Source organism: Halictus rubicundus, chromosome 1 (assembly GCF_050948215.1).
Source record: "Halictus rubicundus isolate RS-2024b chromosome 1, iyHalRubi1_principal, whole genome shotgun sequence".
In the NCBI taxonomy this organism is placed as follows: Eukaryota; Metazoa; Arthropoda; class Insecta; order Hymenoptera; family Halictidae; genus Halictus; species Halictus rubicundus.
In genome coordinates this window covers 3,473,964-3,493,636 of record NC_135149.1, presented here as the reverse complement: position 1 = coordinate 3,493,636, position 19,673 = coordinate 3,473,964, and the positions used below count along the sequence as shown (strand labels likewise).

Below are 19,673 nucleotides of genomic sequence, written 5' to 3'. Positions count from 1 at the left end.
GACGGCCGATTATTTAATCCGAAAATCTGCCCTTCTATTATTTTTTCATTCGTCATATTTCCCGAGCATTCAGCCAATAATCTTCTGCCACCAACGAACGATTATTTTCTCCGTTTCTTGTCCGCTAAGCTCGGCTGAGTTTGCGTTCAAGAGAAACAGAGAGATCTGTCTTTTGTCCCGGGAGTTAATAAGAGGATTTCGCGAAGGGCTTGCGGATGTTTTACCCGAGGAAGGGATAAAAAACGGGTTTGTACGAATTCGAAATGTCCTTGCCGTTGGTACGCTCGGTGTTCTCGGCGAAAAATTGAAGCATCGCGGATTAAACAGCTTCCCTTTAATCCGGCGACAGGCGAGCAGAACACAGGACGAAGCACTTGTTTTGCGTTAACGAAGGAAGCATCGTGGCATGGCGGTACGCGGCCGGAAAAGCAACGAGAGACGGTGAACGTGAAACAAATAAATGAAAAGGCAACAGAAGCGCCGGCAGGATACGCTGGGACGAGCTATCATATTCCACGGCAAGTGTCTTTAACGGAATTAAATCCGCGAGCGAATTCCGAAAGTTTCCCTCGAAGCGCCGTGCCGCGAGCCTTTTACGCGCCGTTTTCTCGCCCGGCCCGTAACGCAACAATAAAAATCAGAGAACCGGCTCGACGAAGGCCGAGAAACGAACGAAAACTCTCCTCTCCTGTTGCTACGTAATAATCTCCCTGTTCCGAGGCAGAGAAATTATTAGGTCATCGTGCCGTCTCTTAGTCCTCTTCGTGAACGTAAACGTGTCCGTAGTTTCTTTAAAAGTTCGTCCTTTAGCCAGTCTTTGAGTTAAATGCGATTTCCAAATATTTCGAACAATATTTTCTACTTAAAAGAGAGAGAGAGGGAGAGAGAGCGAGTGTGTGTGTGTGTGTGTGTGTGTGTGTGTGTGTGTGTGTGTGTGTGTCGAACAACAGAATGTGAGCGGAATGCATGTTTGAAGCCGTGTGTGCTGCGTGAATTTAAAAAATGCAATAGAGACAAAGTTGCCGTAAAAAATATTTACGACGTATATGGAGGACATGTTTCGAATGAAAAAGAGTAACAAGGGTTGTTCTCCACATCTCTAGACGGAGTTTTACATTTCTTTCCGATGTAAGATCGAATCAAGCGAGAATACGATTAATATCGAAGGGGTTGAAACTTGTCTAATCGAGGCAGAAGAATTTTCATTCGAAATCCTAGCAATTCTTTGAAAAGAAAGTCAAAAATCTACAGTAAAGTCAATCTCGTCGATAGCATCGACGCTTAGGAATAGATGCAAGTGGAGTAAACGAATGGAACAGGATAGGACTACTATGTAGGTTGGCTGACCCAATATTTAAACCGCGGCGCAAACTTTCACCGGCGCGGCGCGGCTCGGCGAGTCTCTGGCTGGAAATCTCCGTAATCTTGGATCATTGTTCGTGGATCCCTAACGAATTTCTCGGGGAAAGCTGCGGGGGAACCGGGCGCGTTTTATCGAGTCGCGTAGAAGTTTCCGGAAAGCAACCCGCAGGAACATCGTCGAAAATTATAGGGAGCCGAGAAATCTCGCCGATTCTCGTGAAACACAAAGGGATGGTTGCGTCCCTTCGTAGAGGGAGAAGGGTGGGGAGGGTGGGAAGGGTGGCAAATAACGACAGATAAAGAAAGAGGGGGTGACGTCACGACGGGCGTCCGTTGGGCTAGGTCGCGACGCGGCCTCCTGCCTCCCCTGCCTCCACCCCCGCGTTTCTCGTTTCTCGTTTCTCGTTTCTCGCCGCGAACCGCCTAACCCACCCCCTCCGGCCGCCCTCCCCGGCATCTAGCAGCTCCTCCACCCTCGGCCGTCGTGCCGAAAAAAGCAAGGCTCGCAGAAAGGACGCCCGGCGTCGTGGCGCTCTTTGGCTGATCAATACACGCCGCCTCGTACGCGGACGGACGGTCACGCATGTGCACGGTGTGGGCTACTCTTTCTCTCTTTCTCTCTGTCTCGCTCCTCCTTCTGTCTCCTGCTGGCTCTCTCCTTGTCTCTCCTCTCTCCTCTCCCTCTATCTTTCCTTCTCTCCCTCTCCCTCTCTCCCCGTTTTTACCGTCGATTTTTCTCCCTTTTCCTCCGCCGACCACCCACTTTTCCCGCCGCGCGCGCGTCTCTCTGTCTTCGTCCGGTTTTCGCCGTGTACGCCTTCCCCCCTTTTCTTCCACGTCCCCGGCTTCTTCGTCTTGTTTTCTTTTTTTCCGCCGCTTCCACCCCCTCCCCCTGCCGGATCCTTTCGATCCCCACCCCTCCCGCACCTCCCAACGCCCACCGGATCGCGACCGAGAACGCGTGACTCTTCCTTCGAGAGCTTCATTTCGGGAGCGGAATGCTTAAGATCGCAGTTTACCCGCTTCGAAAGTCTCTCCGGGCGCCGAAGATTTCGTTCCCTCCGCGTCCCAGCGTGTCCGATGCACATCATCGCGGAGCAGTTAAATGTTTTTCTTGAGGTAGGATTGATTTTTCCAAAGGGGTTTCCTCAGTTTCATAGACCGGCGCGGCGCCGTCGCCGCCGTGGCGTACGTTTTCCCCGTTCGAATCGGCGCAGTCTTCGACTCCGGGTTCTCCTCCGATGTATTTTTCATCCGTTCCGTTGGCCACCCCTCTTTCCTTCTCTTGCGCCCCCCATCGTTCGATCCTTCCACGATCCTCCCCCTCCGCGTCTATCTTTCCGCCCCTCGTTCCCCGGCCGCGCTCCTCCTCCTTCGTCCGGAGAGACTGGCCGATTTTTTCCTCCCGTTTCCTCGGCTCCGATATTTTTTTTACACCTCTTTGCCCTCCTCCCCTGCCCCGGACCGACGGTTCGCCCGCCACCCCCGCGTGTCCCTCTCACCCCCTCTCGGCCCAGGTTCGCCTCGAGCGCCCTCCTTCCTCTCTGTCTCTTTTCTCTTCTTTTTCATCCCCCTTTCTTGCTCTCTCCTTCGATCCGTGCTCTCCTCTCTCTCCCTCTCTCTCTCTCTCTCTCTCTCTCTCTCTCTCTCTCTCTCTCTCTCTCTCTCCTCATCTCGCTGCCTCCTGCACCCTCTCGCCTCCTCGCCCGCCGGCCTCTCACCCCCTTTCCTTCCCCGTACACCCTACTATCCTTGTGATTTTTTTCCCCGACCACCCTCCGACGCCGGGCGTAGGCGTCCTTTTGCTATCGGGACGCTCTCTCGACTATCGGCCCAACCACCTACACCGACGTACGGAACAGGAGGAGGCTGCGGGGGGTGGTGGCAGCGCAGGGGGTGGGAGCGGAAGGAGAGGGTGGCTGCAGCGCCTGGATGCGAGCTAAAATGTATTTTTTTTTCTTCCCTTCTTTATCTTCGCTTCGAGCTGCTCGTGGTAGGTTGGATTACCAATCCGGGGATCGTGGAGCACGTTTTTCCATTTTTTTCCCTCCTTTTCGCTTTTTCCACCTACCCCTTCTGCACACGGGCGTGCTCGCGCGAACACACTCGCCTCCTCCACGTATGCATGTATCTGTGTGAACCATCTACTACGCGTGTGTACACGCTCGCCTGGACATAAGGGTCGGATCGGACAGCCCCCCACCGCGTTTCCGGCTATATAGAAATTATCGACTTGAATTTTTGAAGAATCTCGTGTCCACGTCGAGGGTGGATTCGTGCGAATTGATCGACGACCAAGGGCCAGCAACACCGAACAGACCGTTCCTATTCTTCCTGCAAGAAAGCTGCGAAAATCTTCCGTGCCTCGGTCTCGATTAGGCGGGCCGTGTTTCGGACCGCGCAACCCTTATCGGAAATGTCAGCGAAATGTCAGAGGCGCTGACATTAGGCGGTCGCGCGGGGCTTGTCTCCGGGATCGAAACGCTTCAATTATTCGTCCCGCTCGTTTGGGAAGCAATCCCGAGCGTCGCGTGACCGATCACGATACCATATGCCAGAGGACAAGCGGATTTAAGGGATGATCCGCTCCTTTCCTGCTCGAAAAACCATTTCCTCCGGGCGAGATAGGTGTTGCACCTTGCTCCGACGTCGCCCTAATTTTAAAATAGACGACGAGAGCGTCGAGTTCCGGTGCTGGAGAGCTTTCCACCCTTCGAAAATCTCCCGCTCTGATTTTTATTCCTACCGCCTCCGAAATTACTGAAAATCGATACCCTTATTACTAGGTCTCTTCTTACTACATCTAACCTCTTGCCCTATAATAATATCATATCGGTTCCGCGATAAAGATTGCGAATAAATTACTACTAAATAGAAGAACGTCGTTCTAGTGGTTTTACATTCAAGAAAATCATACAGCAAGGGATTAAGTTGGAAAATTTGAAAAAGTAATAGGGAACTTCGTGTTTCAGCAGTTTGTACATATTTCTCATGCATAGTAGACTAATTGCTTTTACAGATAACTTACCTGCAACATCATTCAAGAAGGCAATGGCGCTTTGGTAATGGCAACCAGAAAAGTTGCGCGTGTGTACGCGCTAACGATGCAAATGGGTGAAGCAATTACTCGAGCGGAGCCATTAAAACCCGAACGAGTAACGAGAATAAATGTTGCGGGGTTCGGCGACGTCTTCATCCTCGTTGAAAAGCGTTCGCGAGTTAAGACTCCGAGGGCGCAACGGAGGAGGTATCTCGGTCAGGGCTCGGTTTCCCCGAAATTACCCTCGAATACCGGGACGATAGCCAAAGGGATTCCCTCGGAGAAACGGCGGAGGTAGAGCTATCGTCGCGTTAGGGCTCGCTTGACCAGCCTCGCCCCCAAAAATGCATATCCCTTCGCGTTCTTCGAGTTTCTCGCAGGAATCGGATCGTTTCACGAGCCACCTGTAGAGCGACAGACGAAAGTATCGCCCTTTCGACGCCTTATGGTGTCCCTTCGCTTCGGTTTCTGGGTCGGCCCTGCACCCTCGGATTTACGGGGGCGTAAAATTTGGCCCGCGAAACGACCGCAATATCGATTCCCTCGGCGAGAGAGAACCGGGTCGATCGTTCCTCCGTCTCGAGAACCTCCCGGATAAATGAAAAGTCCCTTTGCTCGCAGCCATAGCCCTTCGGCTTCTTGAATTTTATCGACCATGCTCGCTATTCTTCCATCGAAAATGATCCTACGAGCCGGTTAACGTTTCCCTTCAAACTGAAATACCAGTTTACTTCTGTTCCCCGACGTTTTTTATTCGGATAATATAAATTCTACAACCCCTCTGGCTCCGTGGCAGAAAATAAACCGCCCCCGCGTGTTCCTTTACATATCGCGTTCCCGAGTCCTTCGAGGAGAATACGTGACCACACGCAAGGTCCTTCGAGTTGGAGGGTGGCGAAGGGTGTCGTCTGTGGTTTACGGGGTCATGAGAAGGGAAACGAGGTCATCCATAGGCGTCCTCGGCGTCCTACGTCTCCGCTTCGCCGTTTAAACTAATCCCTCGGGCGATCTCCTAGCGCTGGGAACACGGTTCGAGGGATAGAATTTTCTCCGGGGCAGCAATTAGTGGATCGCCGAATGATTTACCGGTAACAAATTTGAAAGATTTCGGGAACTCCCTCTCGTGGGGCGTTCGCTGTCCAGCGCTCGGAATCAAGGGTTTTATTTGTAACGCCCTTTGGGCCGGGCAGATCGAATTCCCGACGTAAATCTAATTTTTCCTGCCTGTACGGTAATTTTCCTCCTTTATAAATATTCCGACGAAATTCGAGACAGTTTCGACTTGGCAGCTCTCGAGCCTCGGAGCGTCACTCCCACGCAACTCGCGCGAGAGAAGTCCGCGCGCGTAACAAGTTACGCCGAGAAACACCGTTCGAGGGTCGGGATTGTTTATCTTCGCAGAAGGCCGACTGATGCCCAAGGTCAAAGGCCAGGTTCGCCACCCTTGTCTCTGTTGTGTCTAGACAGTGTTTCCAACCGCCCCCGCCAACCCCGTTTTGCCAGCCGCGACCCTCTTCGCCGCCCACCACTTCGAATGCCTCCCCCGACATACCACACTCCACCACCTTGCCAAGCCGTGGCGAGGCCTCTCACCTACAACCCTCGCCACCACCACGCTTGCCAATTATCGAGCTACCCTCGCGGCTTTTCAAGGTGCGCGTGCCCTCCAACGAAAACCATCGATTCCCGACCGACAACCCCGATGATTCCTCAAATAAGACTTCTGGAACAATAAGCAGCAATCCTTCCCGAAGTTTCCTCTGCGACATAGCAATTTATAGTGAGTCAAACGATCACATAAACTCTCCCTGATATAGCACAAAATATAGTGACGAGCAAAAGTGTAATCACACTTCGCTAGTTTTACATAAAACGTGATAATACAACCTATTTTTCAATTGATTGATAAAGATAAAACATACCAGTTTATTTTCGTTAATATTAACGATATACGGAATATCGATCGAAAATAGGGATGGAAAACAATTTTTACGGTTTTGCGCTTTAATTGTGCTCGTCGAAATGAAGCTTTAAATTAATATTTTCTCCATTTTCCTTTACTTTTTTGTACCGCTTCTAGCCTGCGTGGCATACTGTCTATTAAATTTTTTATAATTTCTGACTCAATGTTGTACCATTCTTGTTCTAGCCTTCTTTTCACAATTGACCACAAATTTTCGATTGAGTTTATATCTGGACTTTGTGCTGGCCACTTCATCACAGAAAACTTTTGATTTTCTAGCCAGGTTTTTACTATCTCTGCAGTATGCTTAGGGTCCCCGTCTTGTTGAAATACTACACCATCTTCAGCAAATTCAATAGAATTAACAATAGAAGGTGAATTATTTTGCAAAATATTTAAATAATGCTCTTTGCACATGATACCTTCTATCCGAACTAAGGGACCAACACCCTCATGAATAAAACAACCCCAACACATAATTGAGCCACCCCCGAACTTCATAGTGTGTTTTATGCTACCTGCTTGATTACTATTTTCGGATGAAGTCCAGTACCAAGACCTTCCATCAGATTCAAATCTATTAATTTTTGTTTCGTCAGACCAAATAAGTCTTTTCCAATCTTCTGTTGTCCACTCTTTGTATGTATAAGCAAATTTTTTTCGTAGTTTAATCTTTTTGTCTGAAACAGCTGGTTTGCGTTTCTTTTCTTTCGCTTTGAACCCGATTCTCTTTAAGGAGCGGCGAATGGTCCATACACTTGCATTTACTCAAATGTCGTGAGCCGCGATTTTTGGAGTTTTATGACTTTCAGACCGAAGGCGATGTGCAATTTCACGTGCAGCTCTGTCAGAAACAAGTTGCGGTCTACCGTTTCTTGAAGAAGTTGACACACTATCATAGGTTATCTTTATTCTTGCAACCATCGCATGACTTACAGCACATTTTACTGCGACTTGCCGTAGTGAAAAACCTTCATCGCACAATGAAATGATACTGTTTCTTTTATCTGCACTAAGTGGTTTCATCTTGACTTACGCGCGTCAACTAACTTTCAAATAGCAGAAAAACTGTGTAAACACCAGCCTAAACGTGTCTTACTACAGCTGGCTATCAGTGTTTGTTGACAATTTCATTTCCCTAGCATTTGTGTACTATCTTAACCGTTTCTGATGAAACGTGCAAAACTGTAAACATTGCTTGGAATCCTTATTTTTGTAAAATATTATATATATATATATATATATATTGTTGATATTATCGAGCATAAACTGTTATGTTTTGTTTATCACGTTCACCATATAATTATTATTATGTTGGTTGTATTATCACGTTTTATGTAAAACTAGCGAAGTGTGCTTTACACTTTTGCTCGTCACTGTATGTTAGACTTCAATTTGAGAAATTTAACCACTGAAATCTAGTAACCCTTTTACATAGAGGCTTGTGAAAAAAAGGGTATACTTTGATGGCTCACATCTTGCGGCATCATTGGAAATCTGGAAAACGATAACTTAAACCCTCCCTAATTCAGCACAAACTATATCACAATTACTTTTAAAACTTCTCATCAACTCTGGTTAAACGGAAATTCACCCACTGAATTAAAATCCAGCTACCCCTTACTTTCATGGAAGCTAGCGAATGAAAGGGTATACTTTGATGGCTCACATCTTGCGGAATCATTGGAAATCTGGAAAACGATGACTTAAACCCCCCCTAATTCAGCACAAACTATATCACAATTACTTTTAAAACTTCTCATCAACTCTAGTTAAACGGAAATTCACCCACTGAATTAAAATCCAGCTACCCCTTACTTTCATGGAAGCTAGCGAACGAAAGGGTATACTTTGATGGCTCACATCTTGCGGAATCATTGGAAATCTGGAAAACGATGACTTAAACCCCCCCTAATTCAGCACAAACTATATCACAATTACTTTTAAAACTTCTCATCAACTCTGGTTAAACGGAAATTCAGCCACTGAATTAAAATCCAGCCACCCCTTACTTTCATGGAAGCTAGCGATCGAAAGGGTATACTTTGACGGCTCGCAGCTTCTAGAATCATTTGGAACCAGCAAAACGACGACTTAATCTCCCCCTAATTCAGCCTAAACTCTCTCGCGTTCCAGTTTTATAAGTGTCCGAATTCGCTCTTTCCCTATTTTCGGACACGCAGCGATCTAATACCGGCAAAAAAAGATTGCACAGAGTTTTTCAGCGAAATGTTCGGAGGATGTAACGGTTCCCCATGGTTTCTGTTCCAGCAATGCAACCCCCACGACAAGGAGAGCGACTACTGGGGCGGTGGACGGGGTGCGAAACAAGGTTACGAGGTGAGCCAGCCGGTCGCACATATTTTAACCGAATCGCCGGAATTTTCGCGGGCCCCGTGCTAATTCTACTTAGTGAAGCGCAGCACTTTCTGTTGCAGGCGAAAATGAACGCGGACCACGGCCAGCTGCAGAAGGGTGAGTGCGGCGCGGCCGCTCTGTCTCTTTGCTTAATTCCGTCCCCCGGCTTAATTGCTCGAAAATTCGCGCACTCCGCGGAGGAGCCACGTAATTATGCGCCGCCGCCCCCCCCCCCCCCCTCTCTCTCGCGCTCGCTCATCCGCTCTCTCTCTCTGGCCCTCGACCTTTCTCTTCGAATGGCAGGGGGAGAGCCGTTTCGGCCGTTGAATAAACGTCGAGCGCCGCGCAAATATTTACACTCAATACTCGATAGCGCTGCCATTCGCGGATATTGAAATAACAGAGGCGAACGCCGAACGGTGGCCACACTTTTTCTAGTTTTCACCGGGAGGGGTGTGAATTTCATTTCGGTCTGTCCTGCGGCGGATAGGGTCCTCTAACCGCGGTCTAAGCAGATGGAAGATGCCGGTCCAGTCTCCTGCAATTATAAGAAATTCATTCTTTCTGCTCGAAGCTACTTTCACTCCGGAATCCAAACGTTCCATTCGATCAAGAATATCTTCTATACATATGACCTTTTCCATTTTTCCGATATCAAATCAAATGTATTTGCTTACACCACATTCGAACTTTCAGCGATTTATTAAACCGACAAATATTCGGCTATATGAGAATTGTTTCGGCTTAAACAGTGTAGGCAGTTTCAGCGGTGTCCTACGGTCGAGTGCAAAGTGTTAACTGTCGTCCTCGAGTGATCAAGAGAAAGGTGTCTGCGAAAATGGAAATAGTTCCATCCTGTCGAAATTCCAGGTGGAAATAGTCTAAAAACTCTTCGATTTTCGCGTAATTCTCGAGCGAGGAAAAATCGATGGATCGCGTGCGACCGAACGGAGATTCGCCGAGCGATTTCGCCTTGTCTTGCGAGTTTATTATTAGATAACGCAGCGCACCGGAGAGACCTTTGGCTGTCCAGAATCCGAGGTAGAGAAGTACAAGGAGACGGAGGCAGAGAGAGAGAGAGAGAGAGAGAGAGAGAGAGAGAGAGAGAGAGAGAGAGAGAGGAGGGGAGACTGGGCCCGGAGCTGACGCACGCTACGTGTAAACAGTTCGTAAGGCCCGTTCGCTGTCTGAAACCGGTTGTGACTTTGCATCCGTGACGTAAGATCGTCGATTAGGATCGAATCAGGTGGGGGCAGGTGGAGGCCGGGCAAAAAACACGTGTGAACGCGAATTTATCATTCCGCCGTGTCCCCGTCGCGGTATTTTTATTTTTCGCTGCGCCGCGCGCCGTGCCCGGTTACCGGTCCGGCTCTTTGTCCTTCGTTTTATACTTTCCTTCTTCCGCGTGTCGGAGCTTTTTGTCCGCTTTCTTCCCACTTTTTCTTCCTCGGGCTGAAATGGGTCAAGTTCGCGGGCCACTCGAGAACCCGACCCGACCCCCACTTTCCTCTCTTATTAAAGTTCGCGCGGCTGATGAATCCGATAATAAGCGACCCCTGCTTCTCGCGGATCCCTCCGTCTCCCCTTTGACCCCGGAAAAGCCGAGTCAACTCGTTGCTCGCTTCGCTGTACCTCCAGTGCTCTTGTTTCTTGTCAGATAGTTGCTTCGTTATCTTCTCCCGGCTCGAGTGGCTCGCGATACCGCAAACATTCATTAAAGACATACTCCTTGAAGCACCAAGATTATTTTTTAAGACATTCATTCAAGCATCATGATCATTTCTGAAGACAGTAGATACAAATATTTTGTTTTCCGTGGTAATAGTTCTCTCAAATGGAACTTTAAAAGTGCAACAACCCCTTCAATTCATTTAATGTCGATTCTTGCCGAATCGACGAATTGAAAATCCATTTTTCTGTGCACCAGTCCACACGCTGTGAGATAATAGAAGACAGGCTTTATCGAACGTAGGGCTTTCGACAGGGTCCAATAGGCCACTTAAGAGTTGATCCTTTGCACACGACTGGCGAAATGCAAAACAATTTGTTACACGTTCCAATGCTCTATGGGCAAATGCAATTTTATATGCTATACGGATTTTGTGTCGAAATTCCACTTGGAGTGCAAAGGGTTAAGGAGACTTCAGAAAATTTGTCGGAACTACAAAGATCTCGTGTTTTCCTTTCACTCCGGTTTCCACGAAGCAAACTGCCTTTTACGAGCGCGATTACAACAGAAACAAGGCGGGGGTTAATCGAAACGTAGAATCGATTCCGAATTACCGTCAGACTTCCCGTTCGATTCGAATCGAACGGAGATCTTCGATCGAGCTAGGCTGGTCGAATGCGAGCGAGAAGAAGAAAAAAAGAAATGATCGAGACCGTGTTACGAATGAAACGCGTGAATGGCGAGCAGCCGCGCGTCGCGTTCGTTCATCATCGGGATCAGCTCGGGGGAAAAAATGATCCGGTGAATGAGCACACTGGCGACTTTTTGCCCCGGTTCTTTTCACTTATCGGGTGAATCGGCGCACACGGAGTTTGCTCTGCGCGTACAGCGCAGAGAGCGGCGCGACGCGGCGCGGCGGGGGAAAGCGCGTGTGTCTCGTAAATGGCCGATCGACACGACACGTCGCGCGTGCCATTGGCAGTGAAAAACATTTATGGAAACGTGCTTCACCTTTTACGAGTGAAGCCACCGGATTACTTAATCCCTTCGGGGAGACCGCGACGGGGAAAAGAATGACGGGGCTAGGTCATTGCCGGCGAGAGCAGCCTGCTCCCCGCCTCGGGAAACTAGGATCGATGATTCCGGGCACAGAATCACGCCACGTTCTTCCTCGATCGTTTCTCACGGAAATTGTCGATCCTCCGACAGCGGTGGCCGAGTCTATCTTGACCCGTAATATCAAAATCGTTACACAATCTCAAACACAAATGAATTCTGTCGCATTAGAAGCAACAGACTAATGAAAATTGCTAAATAAATGCATACATCGATCTTAAGCATCGTCAATTGCACAGTTGCGAAAATGCCTTTTTCCAAAGGTTAACCCCTTAACGCACAGTTTTTTTTTTAAACCGGCCAAAAAAAAAAATCAATTTTTGATATACTGCGCTTTTGTTCCATGGAAAAAGGCTATATTTTAGTCTTGAATAAATAAGTGTCATAGCTTACAATCCCATGGAAATGATAAATATCAATAAAACGATTTTTTTTCTTTGCTTTCACATTGTTATTATCAATTCTCGATTATATTCAAGTTAAGGGATTAAAAAAGGGAACGAGCGTACAAGTTAAGGGGTTAAACCTCCCCTGCGACGAAAGAAATTGCAGTGATTTCTTCACATATGTCGTCAAGACCTGGATGATAAATGTCGTAGAATTATCCCCACTACCGCGGGGTATACCCCGTGAGGGTACGAAGATCGAGAGGCCTCGGACGCCGAGGAACACAAACATAACGGCTCGGGTACGTCTCTTGGACGATACACGACGCTGGGCAAGACCAGTGTTGTTGACATATATCGAGAATTCATTGTATTCGTAAACAGACTGCGGATCTTTGCGCGCGATAAAACATTTCTGCATCAATTGCAGAAACTCGAGGTAAATTAAAATTCGAATCTACTGTTAAGCGCCAAGACTCCGTAATTCACGATATGGTAGAGTGGCTACGTTACCGACAAAATTAAGCGAAAAATGGTTTTACGTGCCTCAACTTTTCGTCCTTATATGAGAATATTTTTCGCTGGGAAAGGACTCATTCGAAAGAGGAAGGTTAAGCGTTAGAAGTAGGCCAAAGATTGACGATGTGCGTGGAATCCAAGCATTTTTATGCCATTGGATGAGTTTTCTGGATGAAATCGAGAGCAGCGAGCGCTAGAAAATATCTCCAACTACAAATTTAACAATATTCTGTTTTGATTCTCTGCGAAATAAAGCCAAAAACTTGAAGCGCGTTTTCTGGCGTCAGAATTCATAATATCGATCATACAGAGCAAAAAATGTGACAAGTTTAGTCACATATACGGATATAATACGGATCTTAATTCAGTGGCTGAAGGCTGTAAACGGAAATTATACAGCAGTTACCGACCTGCTGACTCTCAAAAAGTCACGTGACTTACCCGTTAAACTGACTAGAAAAAATTCTGGATATTTTCATGGCAGAACCTGTTGCCTAAATCTTTGGGCATTGTCGGTGGTATAATATGTTGTTGAGAATTTTTTTGGGGGTAGTTTTCCAAGAAGAGTCGCCTGGCAGAAAGCGAAACTGCGCGCGCGCGCACACACACACGTTCGAACGAGGCTGCTTAACATATTCATCATTCCCGGTTGGAAACACCGTGTTAACCACCTGTGGCGACACAGAGAGCCGAGAAAATAAAGCTCGGCCGGCTATCACGGCGAGCAAACAACAAGAGAGGGAGAGGGAGGGAAGAGAGAGAGAGAGAGAGAGAGAGAGAGAGAGAGAGAGAGAGAGAGAGAGAGAGAGAGAGAGAAGAGTCTCGGCGAGCATCTCCGCAGCTGCGGATCACGCATAGGTGAAAGTCGTTATCTGTTACGTTAACGAGCGGCCAGGGCGTCATGGGATCGGCAGAGGGCCGCGTAGGAATCGCTTCACGACCGGGAATTACCATGGCCGATGCCAAAGGGTCATTAGAGTCGACCATTCGCTGCGATTACGTTTCGTGTAACGGAAGTCGTGGCGAAACTTCTCTCGACACAGGCTCTCGGGGAACGCACGGTGACACTTAACCGTCGCGTATTGACTCTGACTGCCTTTGATAGCACGGGCTGGCTTGCTTATTCTACGGAGAGTTGCGAAACGGTATTAGTCCCTGAAAAAAAAAAAATAACACGACACTGATTCAGGTGAAAAGGCAATCTACTCATTGAAAATTGAATAAATACAGTTGCTCGAGACCCTGTTTCACGAAGGAACGTGTTCGAGTTGCACAAGCCGATTTTGACGGGACTCGTGTGAGAGTTAGTGTAAAGACACCTTCGTACCACGCGGGGGGAGGGGGGGGGTGAGGTCAGTAATTTTGCCTAAATCGTATTTTTAAACGAGGGATTGAGCAGTGTAAATGGTCGTTACAATTGCTCGTTAGCGGAACAGGGTCGATTCGATCCGGTAACGTCGCACCCGGAAGATCGAACGCGTTAAGTAATGACTCAATCGGCGAATCGGCCTCGACCCGTCATTATTATCGCCTCGCGTGTCTCGAATTCGAATCCCAGGAACATTTTCATTCCGGCTCGGCCGAGATCAGCCCCGGAGCGTTCGCGTAAACGTTCCCCGACTATTCCTTAATGCTCGGATCGCATGTCGCCGAAATTCCGGTCTCTCGAAAGAGGGCCCGATTCCGGCGAACGTTGCTCTCTTGCGCTCTCTCTCTCTCTCTCTCTCTCTCTCCTTGTCTCGCGCGGCAAATCATGGGATCGCGAGAGAACAGCGGAAACGAGAACCACGACAGTTTCGATGAAGTAATTGGCCGCGAGGACCGACGCGCGACGCGACGCGTTTCGAAACACGCTCACGCGCGTTTCTCTCTAATGAAGATAAATATCGAAGCGGGAAAGTGGACGAAGATCGACTTCGATCCTCACGATCTACCGTTGATATCCCGCACTTTCGTTTCCGGTCGGGAATTGCAGACTAATGAATCGCTTCGCTACCTGTCAACGAAGTTAATGGCATTGATATGCGAGGGTTTAAATGGCGAGAGAGGTCTCTGAAGACGTCTGCGCGGATCTCGGAGGATGGCGAGTTATTTCGGAATACGTTGGTAGGTTCTACAATTTTTGGAGGACTTTGCGAACATTGTGACAGGGTGTACAATTTTTTTTTTTTTGAGAATTTTGGAAGGCTCCGATGGGTCCGAGAATTTGTTTGAGTGGACTCTGAATGATTATGAGAGGTCCTAGAATTTTTGGAGAACTTTTGGCAAACTTCTGATAAATCGTAGATTTCTCGAGAGGCTTTCGAGAGAAGACACTGACGCACCTAAAAGACTTCGGATGTTTGAAAAACATTGTTTGCGCTCATTGGAAATACTCTAATGGGTTCCAGGACAAGTGTCAGGAAGCTGTGACGCGTCTCGAAGAATGTGCGAGTTCCATGGAGTGATTTGCAAGGGCCGGTGTCGAATAGAAACGCGACACAAATCACGGTGACCATCGTCGACTATTATTTAAAGCAAACAGCGACGATGAAACAGCACCAAGAGAGCAGATCCCTCTCGCGGTTCCTCGGGGGTCGTGGCGGCGAGTAAATTCCAACGGAATTTACGGTGGAAAAAGGGCTCGTTTCCGCGGGCCATGTTTCCGTGAAGCGACGTGTAAATCGACTCGTTCTTCATCGGCGGAACGGGGCGTCGTGATATAAAATCCAGGAACGACATCGTAAAACTTGGCGCCCGGACGGTAAAATCTCTGGAAAAGCCATCAAACCGAAACGGCGGCGGCTAGAAGGAAAAAAATAGCGTGTCGGGGGATAGGAGGAGGAGGTGGATGAGGTGGAGAGAGGGGGGACCGTAAAAACACCTGAACTACCGATCATCGAAGCTAGACGATCGCCAGACGGTGTGTCTGCCGACCGAGAAAACCTTCTCTCAACTCCACGGAATTCCTGCTGTAAAAGACCAAGAAAGAGACGAGCGAACACAGCCGTCCGCCTCTTTCTCCCATCAAGAATCTCGACTTTCTCCTCCCTTCGGACTCCGTGCGCTAATCCCGTGGCTCAGTTTTTCATTAAACGGGCGGAGGTAATCCCCTCGTCTCGGCCGTTTGATTTCCCGAGGATTCAAATTCTTCTGAATCCACGCGACGCCACGTTGCGCCGAGCCGTGCCGTGCCGTGCCGTGCCGTGCCGTGCGACGGGAACTTCGATCTTTGAACTTGGCTGCAGCCTCTCTAGCTCGCCGAGCTCGATTCCTTATTCATAACCCCGCGGATCGAATTAAAAATTCAACGCTGCATTTACAAGGCTGATTCCACCTTGTAACGGGTGGCGCGAAAAATAGAATCATCGCGACGAAAACAACCGCTGGGAAACCCGTCTTTCGACGAAACAGTGTCGGAAAATTTCCTCTATCGCTGCCGATCGCGCCGAGTGGAATCGGCGCGTCACGCGCAGACACAGCGGTGAGTTAACCCGTTCACTGATCCACTGGCTTGTCCCTCGGTTTTACAAATAAGTGAATCTTTTTTATTTTTAATCGTTCGGCGTATCTGCGTTCGTATTTTTACAGTGAGAAATGCATAGAAATGTTTACTTCATCTTGTCTCAATATTCTTTGATACCTTCAGCCCCTTGATCCGTTAACACGTTCACGGATAGTAAACATTTCAGTGAGCTGCAAAAATAGACAGGCAATTTTTCTTGAAACTAGTTGTACTATCCGAAATCTGATTAGACATAAACAATAATAATAAGTTAACTCTCATTAGTAATAACAGTTGGTCATTACTTTGAAGTGTATATTAATTACAAAAACATAAGGTCGTATAAAATTAAACGAATAAAAATTGGCTTTAAAATTTCAATGCTGTAGCACTCGTGTCATTTTGCATCACTATGAAAATGAATGCTATAGCATTCACGTCCGCGAACGTGTTAAAGCGAAGCTCTTCGGAACCGTACATTTTATTTTGGAAGTGAAGATTGGAAATGCTTTTTTCACATTGATTTCTCTGATTCTGTTTGCTTCATTCCTGTGGAAATAAGAGTTGCGTCGTTGTTATAATCATTGCGTAACACGCTACGTTACCATATAAGGTGGTTACAAAATAATTCAAGCGCCTCGAAAAGTTTCGATTTTCGGCAAACCAGGGAAAAGGTTGCCGGATTCGTGAGGGAAAATCCGCTTCCGCGGAAATTCCGTCGTGTCGCAGGGCCGAGGGCAAGGAAAGGGAAGAATTTCCGCGGAGCACTCTCTCTAATGAAAATCCTTTTGAAATACCGAAGGAGTCCACCTCCTCTCGGCCCTCTCGTCGCTGTAGCCCCCACCGCGGCCGCGCGGCCTTCGAAATCACGATGGAGTACGGTGAAAAATATTTTGGAGAGGAACCGCGCGCGCCGAACTTATTTGCGAGACCGGCTCGACTAGTGGACTAATAGTTGCCCGGTGACATAACGACCTTGCCTGCGATGCACCTCCTTTCTGCTTGGGACAATGGTCGCCCGAGGCCAAAATGCTCATCGACCAAAATGCTTCTGTCGCGAAAAAAAGAGAAAAGAGACATTAAACGCCGAGGAATCCTCCGGCTCTTTCTTCTGGCTGATTTGTTTGTCCTAGAGATGGTGAAAAGTACTCTGTTTTGTCATTCCATTTTCGTCGTTTCGTCGAGGCGTCGTTCTGTTCTACACACCGAGAACGTCGACTCCTTTTTGGAATAATTTTCGGTGACCCTGACGCGGCGGAAGCTTCAAAGCCTCTGTCGCTGGAAATTCATAATAAGTAAACCTTAAGCTACTGAGTCGGCGTAGATAGTGCGTGGAGTGTATGTCAAATGTATGTCAATGTGTGTCGATATTTTTTAATAATTTATGGATCTGTCACAGTTGAGAAACTTTATTCAACATTTTATTCAGCGTATATCGTTGGCGGTGTTGTAATATATTTTATTAGTTCATGAATCTGTAACGCTGTCGATGGAGCAAGCCACTTTGCTATAACTTATCGAAAGCATGGAAACTCTATTAGCAGGAACGATAGAGTCAATTTGACCAGCGTGCTTTTAATTTTTATGGCTATTTACGTGACTTCTCGCCGGCGTTAAAAGACGTTTAATAGTGTCTCTTAATGCTTTCCTGAAAGCGTCGCAATTTTTCCGCCAAGCGTGGCAAGAACCGTAATTAATAGTCGGCTTGGTGATCTCTGACACAGTGTTGAATACAACGAGACCGTGACGAGCGCGACTGACAAGTTGAAACTTTGAATATTCATCCGAACCTGATGCAAAGATCGGCGAGTTCAATCGCGATCTGTCGTCGAAGATCGCCGTTAAATTCCGCAACGGACAACCGTTCCAACACGATTACTTCGTTCCTCGGTCTTATTCCATACACACAGTCAGGGACAAAATTAAGTGGACGCCGCTTGAAATCTATGAACTTTTTCAAAAGTCCCATTGGCGGAAATTATGTGTACCTGTGACGAATGTTTCAAATACACAAAGTTTCATCAAAATCAAATTAATGGCAAAAATTGTATGGGTCAATGTCGTATGCCTGAAAATTCGAAGATTCCTAGATCTTTCAATGACTATGGCGTGTTTTGATGCGTCAACCGACATCTATCGTGCAATTTTAAGAAATTTATTAGTTTTTAAAGGGTGTCCATTTAATTTTATCGGCGACTGTATATTCCCTGATCCTCGAAATCATCTTTTCCGCACGTACGATTTCCTAATCGAGAACTCTCGATAAAATTCGCGTTACCTCGAATTATTGCCGGCCGGTTGGGCAATCGAATCCCGACGAACGGATCTTTCCTCGTTGCCGTGGGGTATTTCCTGACTCTCCCTCTCCGATATTAGCATAATTTCCTCCTCGGGACCAGGAACCACTGTGTCGAAAGTCTGTCTGGTTCGTTTTCCTCCGCGGAATTAATCAAGGTTTTTGCCAGTTCTTATCGCCGAAACGGTGACTCGGTCTCGATGGTGCATCGGCGCGCCGCGTAGCGGCCAGTCGAATGCAAAGTGGAGGCTGGATCCTTGATCCTTCCGACTCGGTGACGTCAGGATCGCTCGCGCTACAACAATCAATCGGAATATTCATGAATCCGTGGAGAGCAGCGCAGGCCACGGTGTCGCGTTCACCGCGATTACGACAGCGATCTTAATGGCCCGAATGAGAGTCGCGTAATGATAACAGGTGAACAGATTTTATTATTCCATTCTATCCAGAGGAGACGTTTTTTGCTCACTCACCCCCCCCCCCCCACCCTCTGTCTCTCTTCTCTCGCATTTTTAGACGCTGTCTATCTCGTTGAATATTTAATGAACGTACTCCGTGATCGGTTACCTGCGAAACGTGCTTGTTTTCCGTCGGGAAATGGACCGTTTCGCGAGCGCTTGAACTTAATCGCTAATTAATCTAATCCTGAACTACCAGCGAGCATCAGGCAACTCGTCCGTTTCGTTCGACTCCGTGCTCTTTTGTGATGTTCTTATCTTACTTTTTATTCTTCAAGCATTTTAACACGTCGCGCTTTCGCGACGATCACGATTTCGTATACCACAAGAAAATAATCATGTTAATTTTGTGCATGTCATTGTTTGTAATTGTAACGCGTAGCATGCCGGTCGGAGAATTCGGTTCGTTGCATTTAACCCTTAGCACTCGAATGGCGACTGTAAGGCGTCACTAAGAATTGCTGTATCGTCATTCAAAATATTTTTTACATTATTAAATTTCTTTGTACTTAATAAATTACGAAACATTTCGGTATTGTACGAGTGAATTCCACCGTTTTCGTATGTATAACATGAAAAAAAAAAATATATATATATAGAATGGAAATATTCCAGGTCGGAAGAAATGTTTCGTTTTTGAGTTAAAATAGCTTCGAGTTCAAAGGGTTAATATAATATTTGAATTGCGAAGGCTATTGCTGAAATAAATAGCCACGAACGTGTTACTCATCGATCGCTTCGGGATCGAAACGTTTTCGACGGTTCGTAACATAGGAGAACATATGTTCGTGTTTTCAGAAAATGAATCGATGAATCGATGATCGAGTTGACGAGGATTTTTTCGGATTTTTAGTTCATTCTAAGCCCAAGAAGGAATCCTCGAGTGCCGAGAGAATCTCCCCACGATAGAGGCGGCAGCCTCGTCGAATTCCGGCTCGTTTCGACGCAGCTGGTAAACAATTATAAACATGTGTCACAATGGAGACAATTGCCGCGCTCCCACGGCCATTAGCCGCGTTTCC

The 19,673-nt window shown here is 47.4% G+C and overlaps 1 protein-coding gene across 1 annotated transcript in view; it reads left to right on the top strand.

Annotated features, from left to right (window-relative positions):
• Window positions 1–19,673, top strand: part of LOC143353154 (zinc finger protein rotund) — a 236,837-nt gene that overhangs the window by 111,875 nt on the left and 105,289 nt on the right. The window contains exons 3-4 of the mRNA XM_076786255.1: window positions 8,637–8,705; window positions 8,789–8,840. Of these exons, the coding sequence (XP_076642370.1) occupies window positions 8,637–8,705; window positions 8,789–8,840 (121 nt within the window). The remainder of the gene's footprint in view (window positions 1–8,636; window positions 8,706–8,788; window positions 8,841–19,673) is intronic.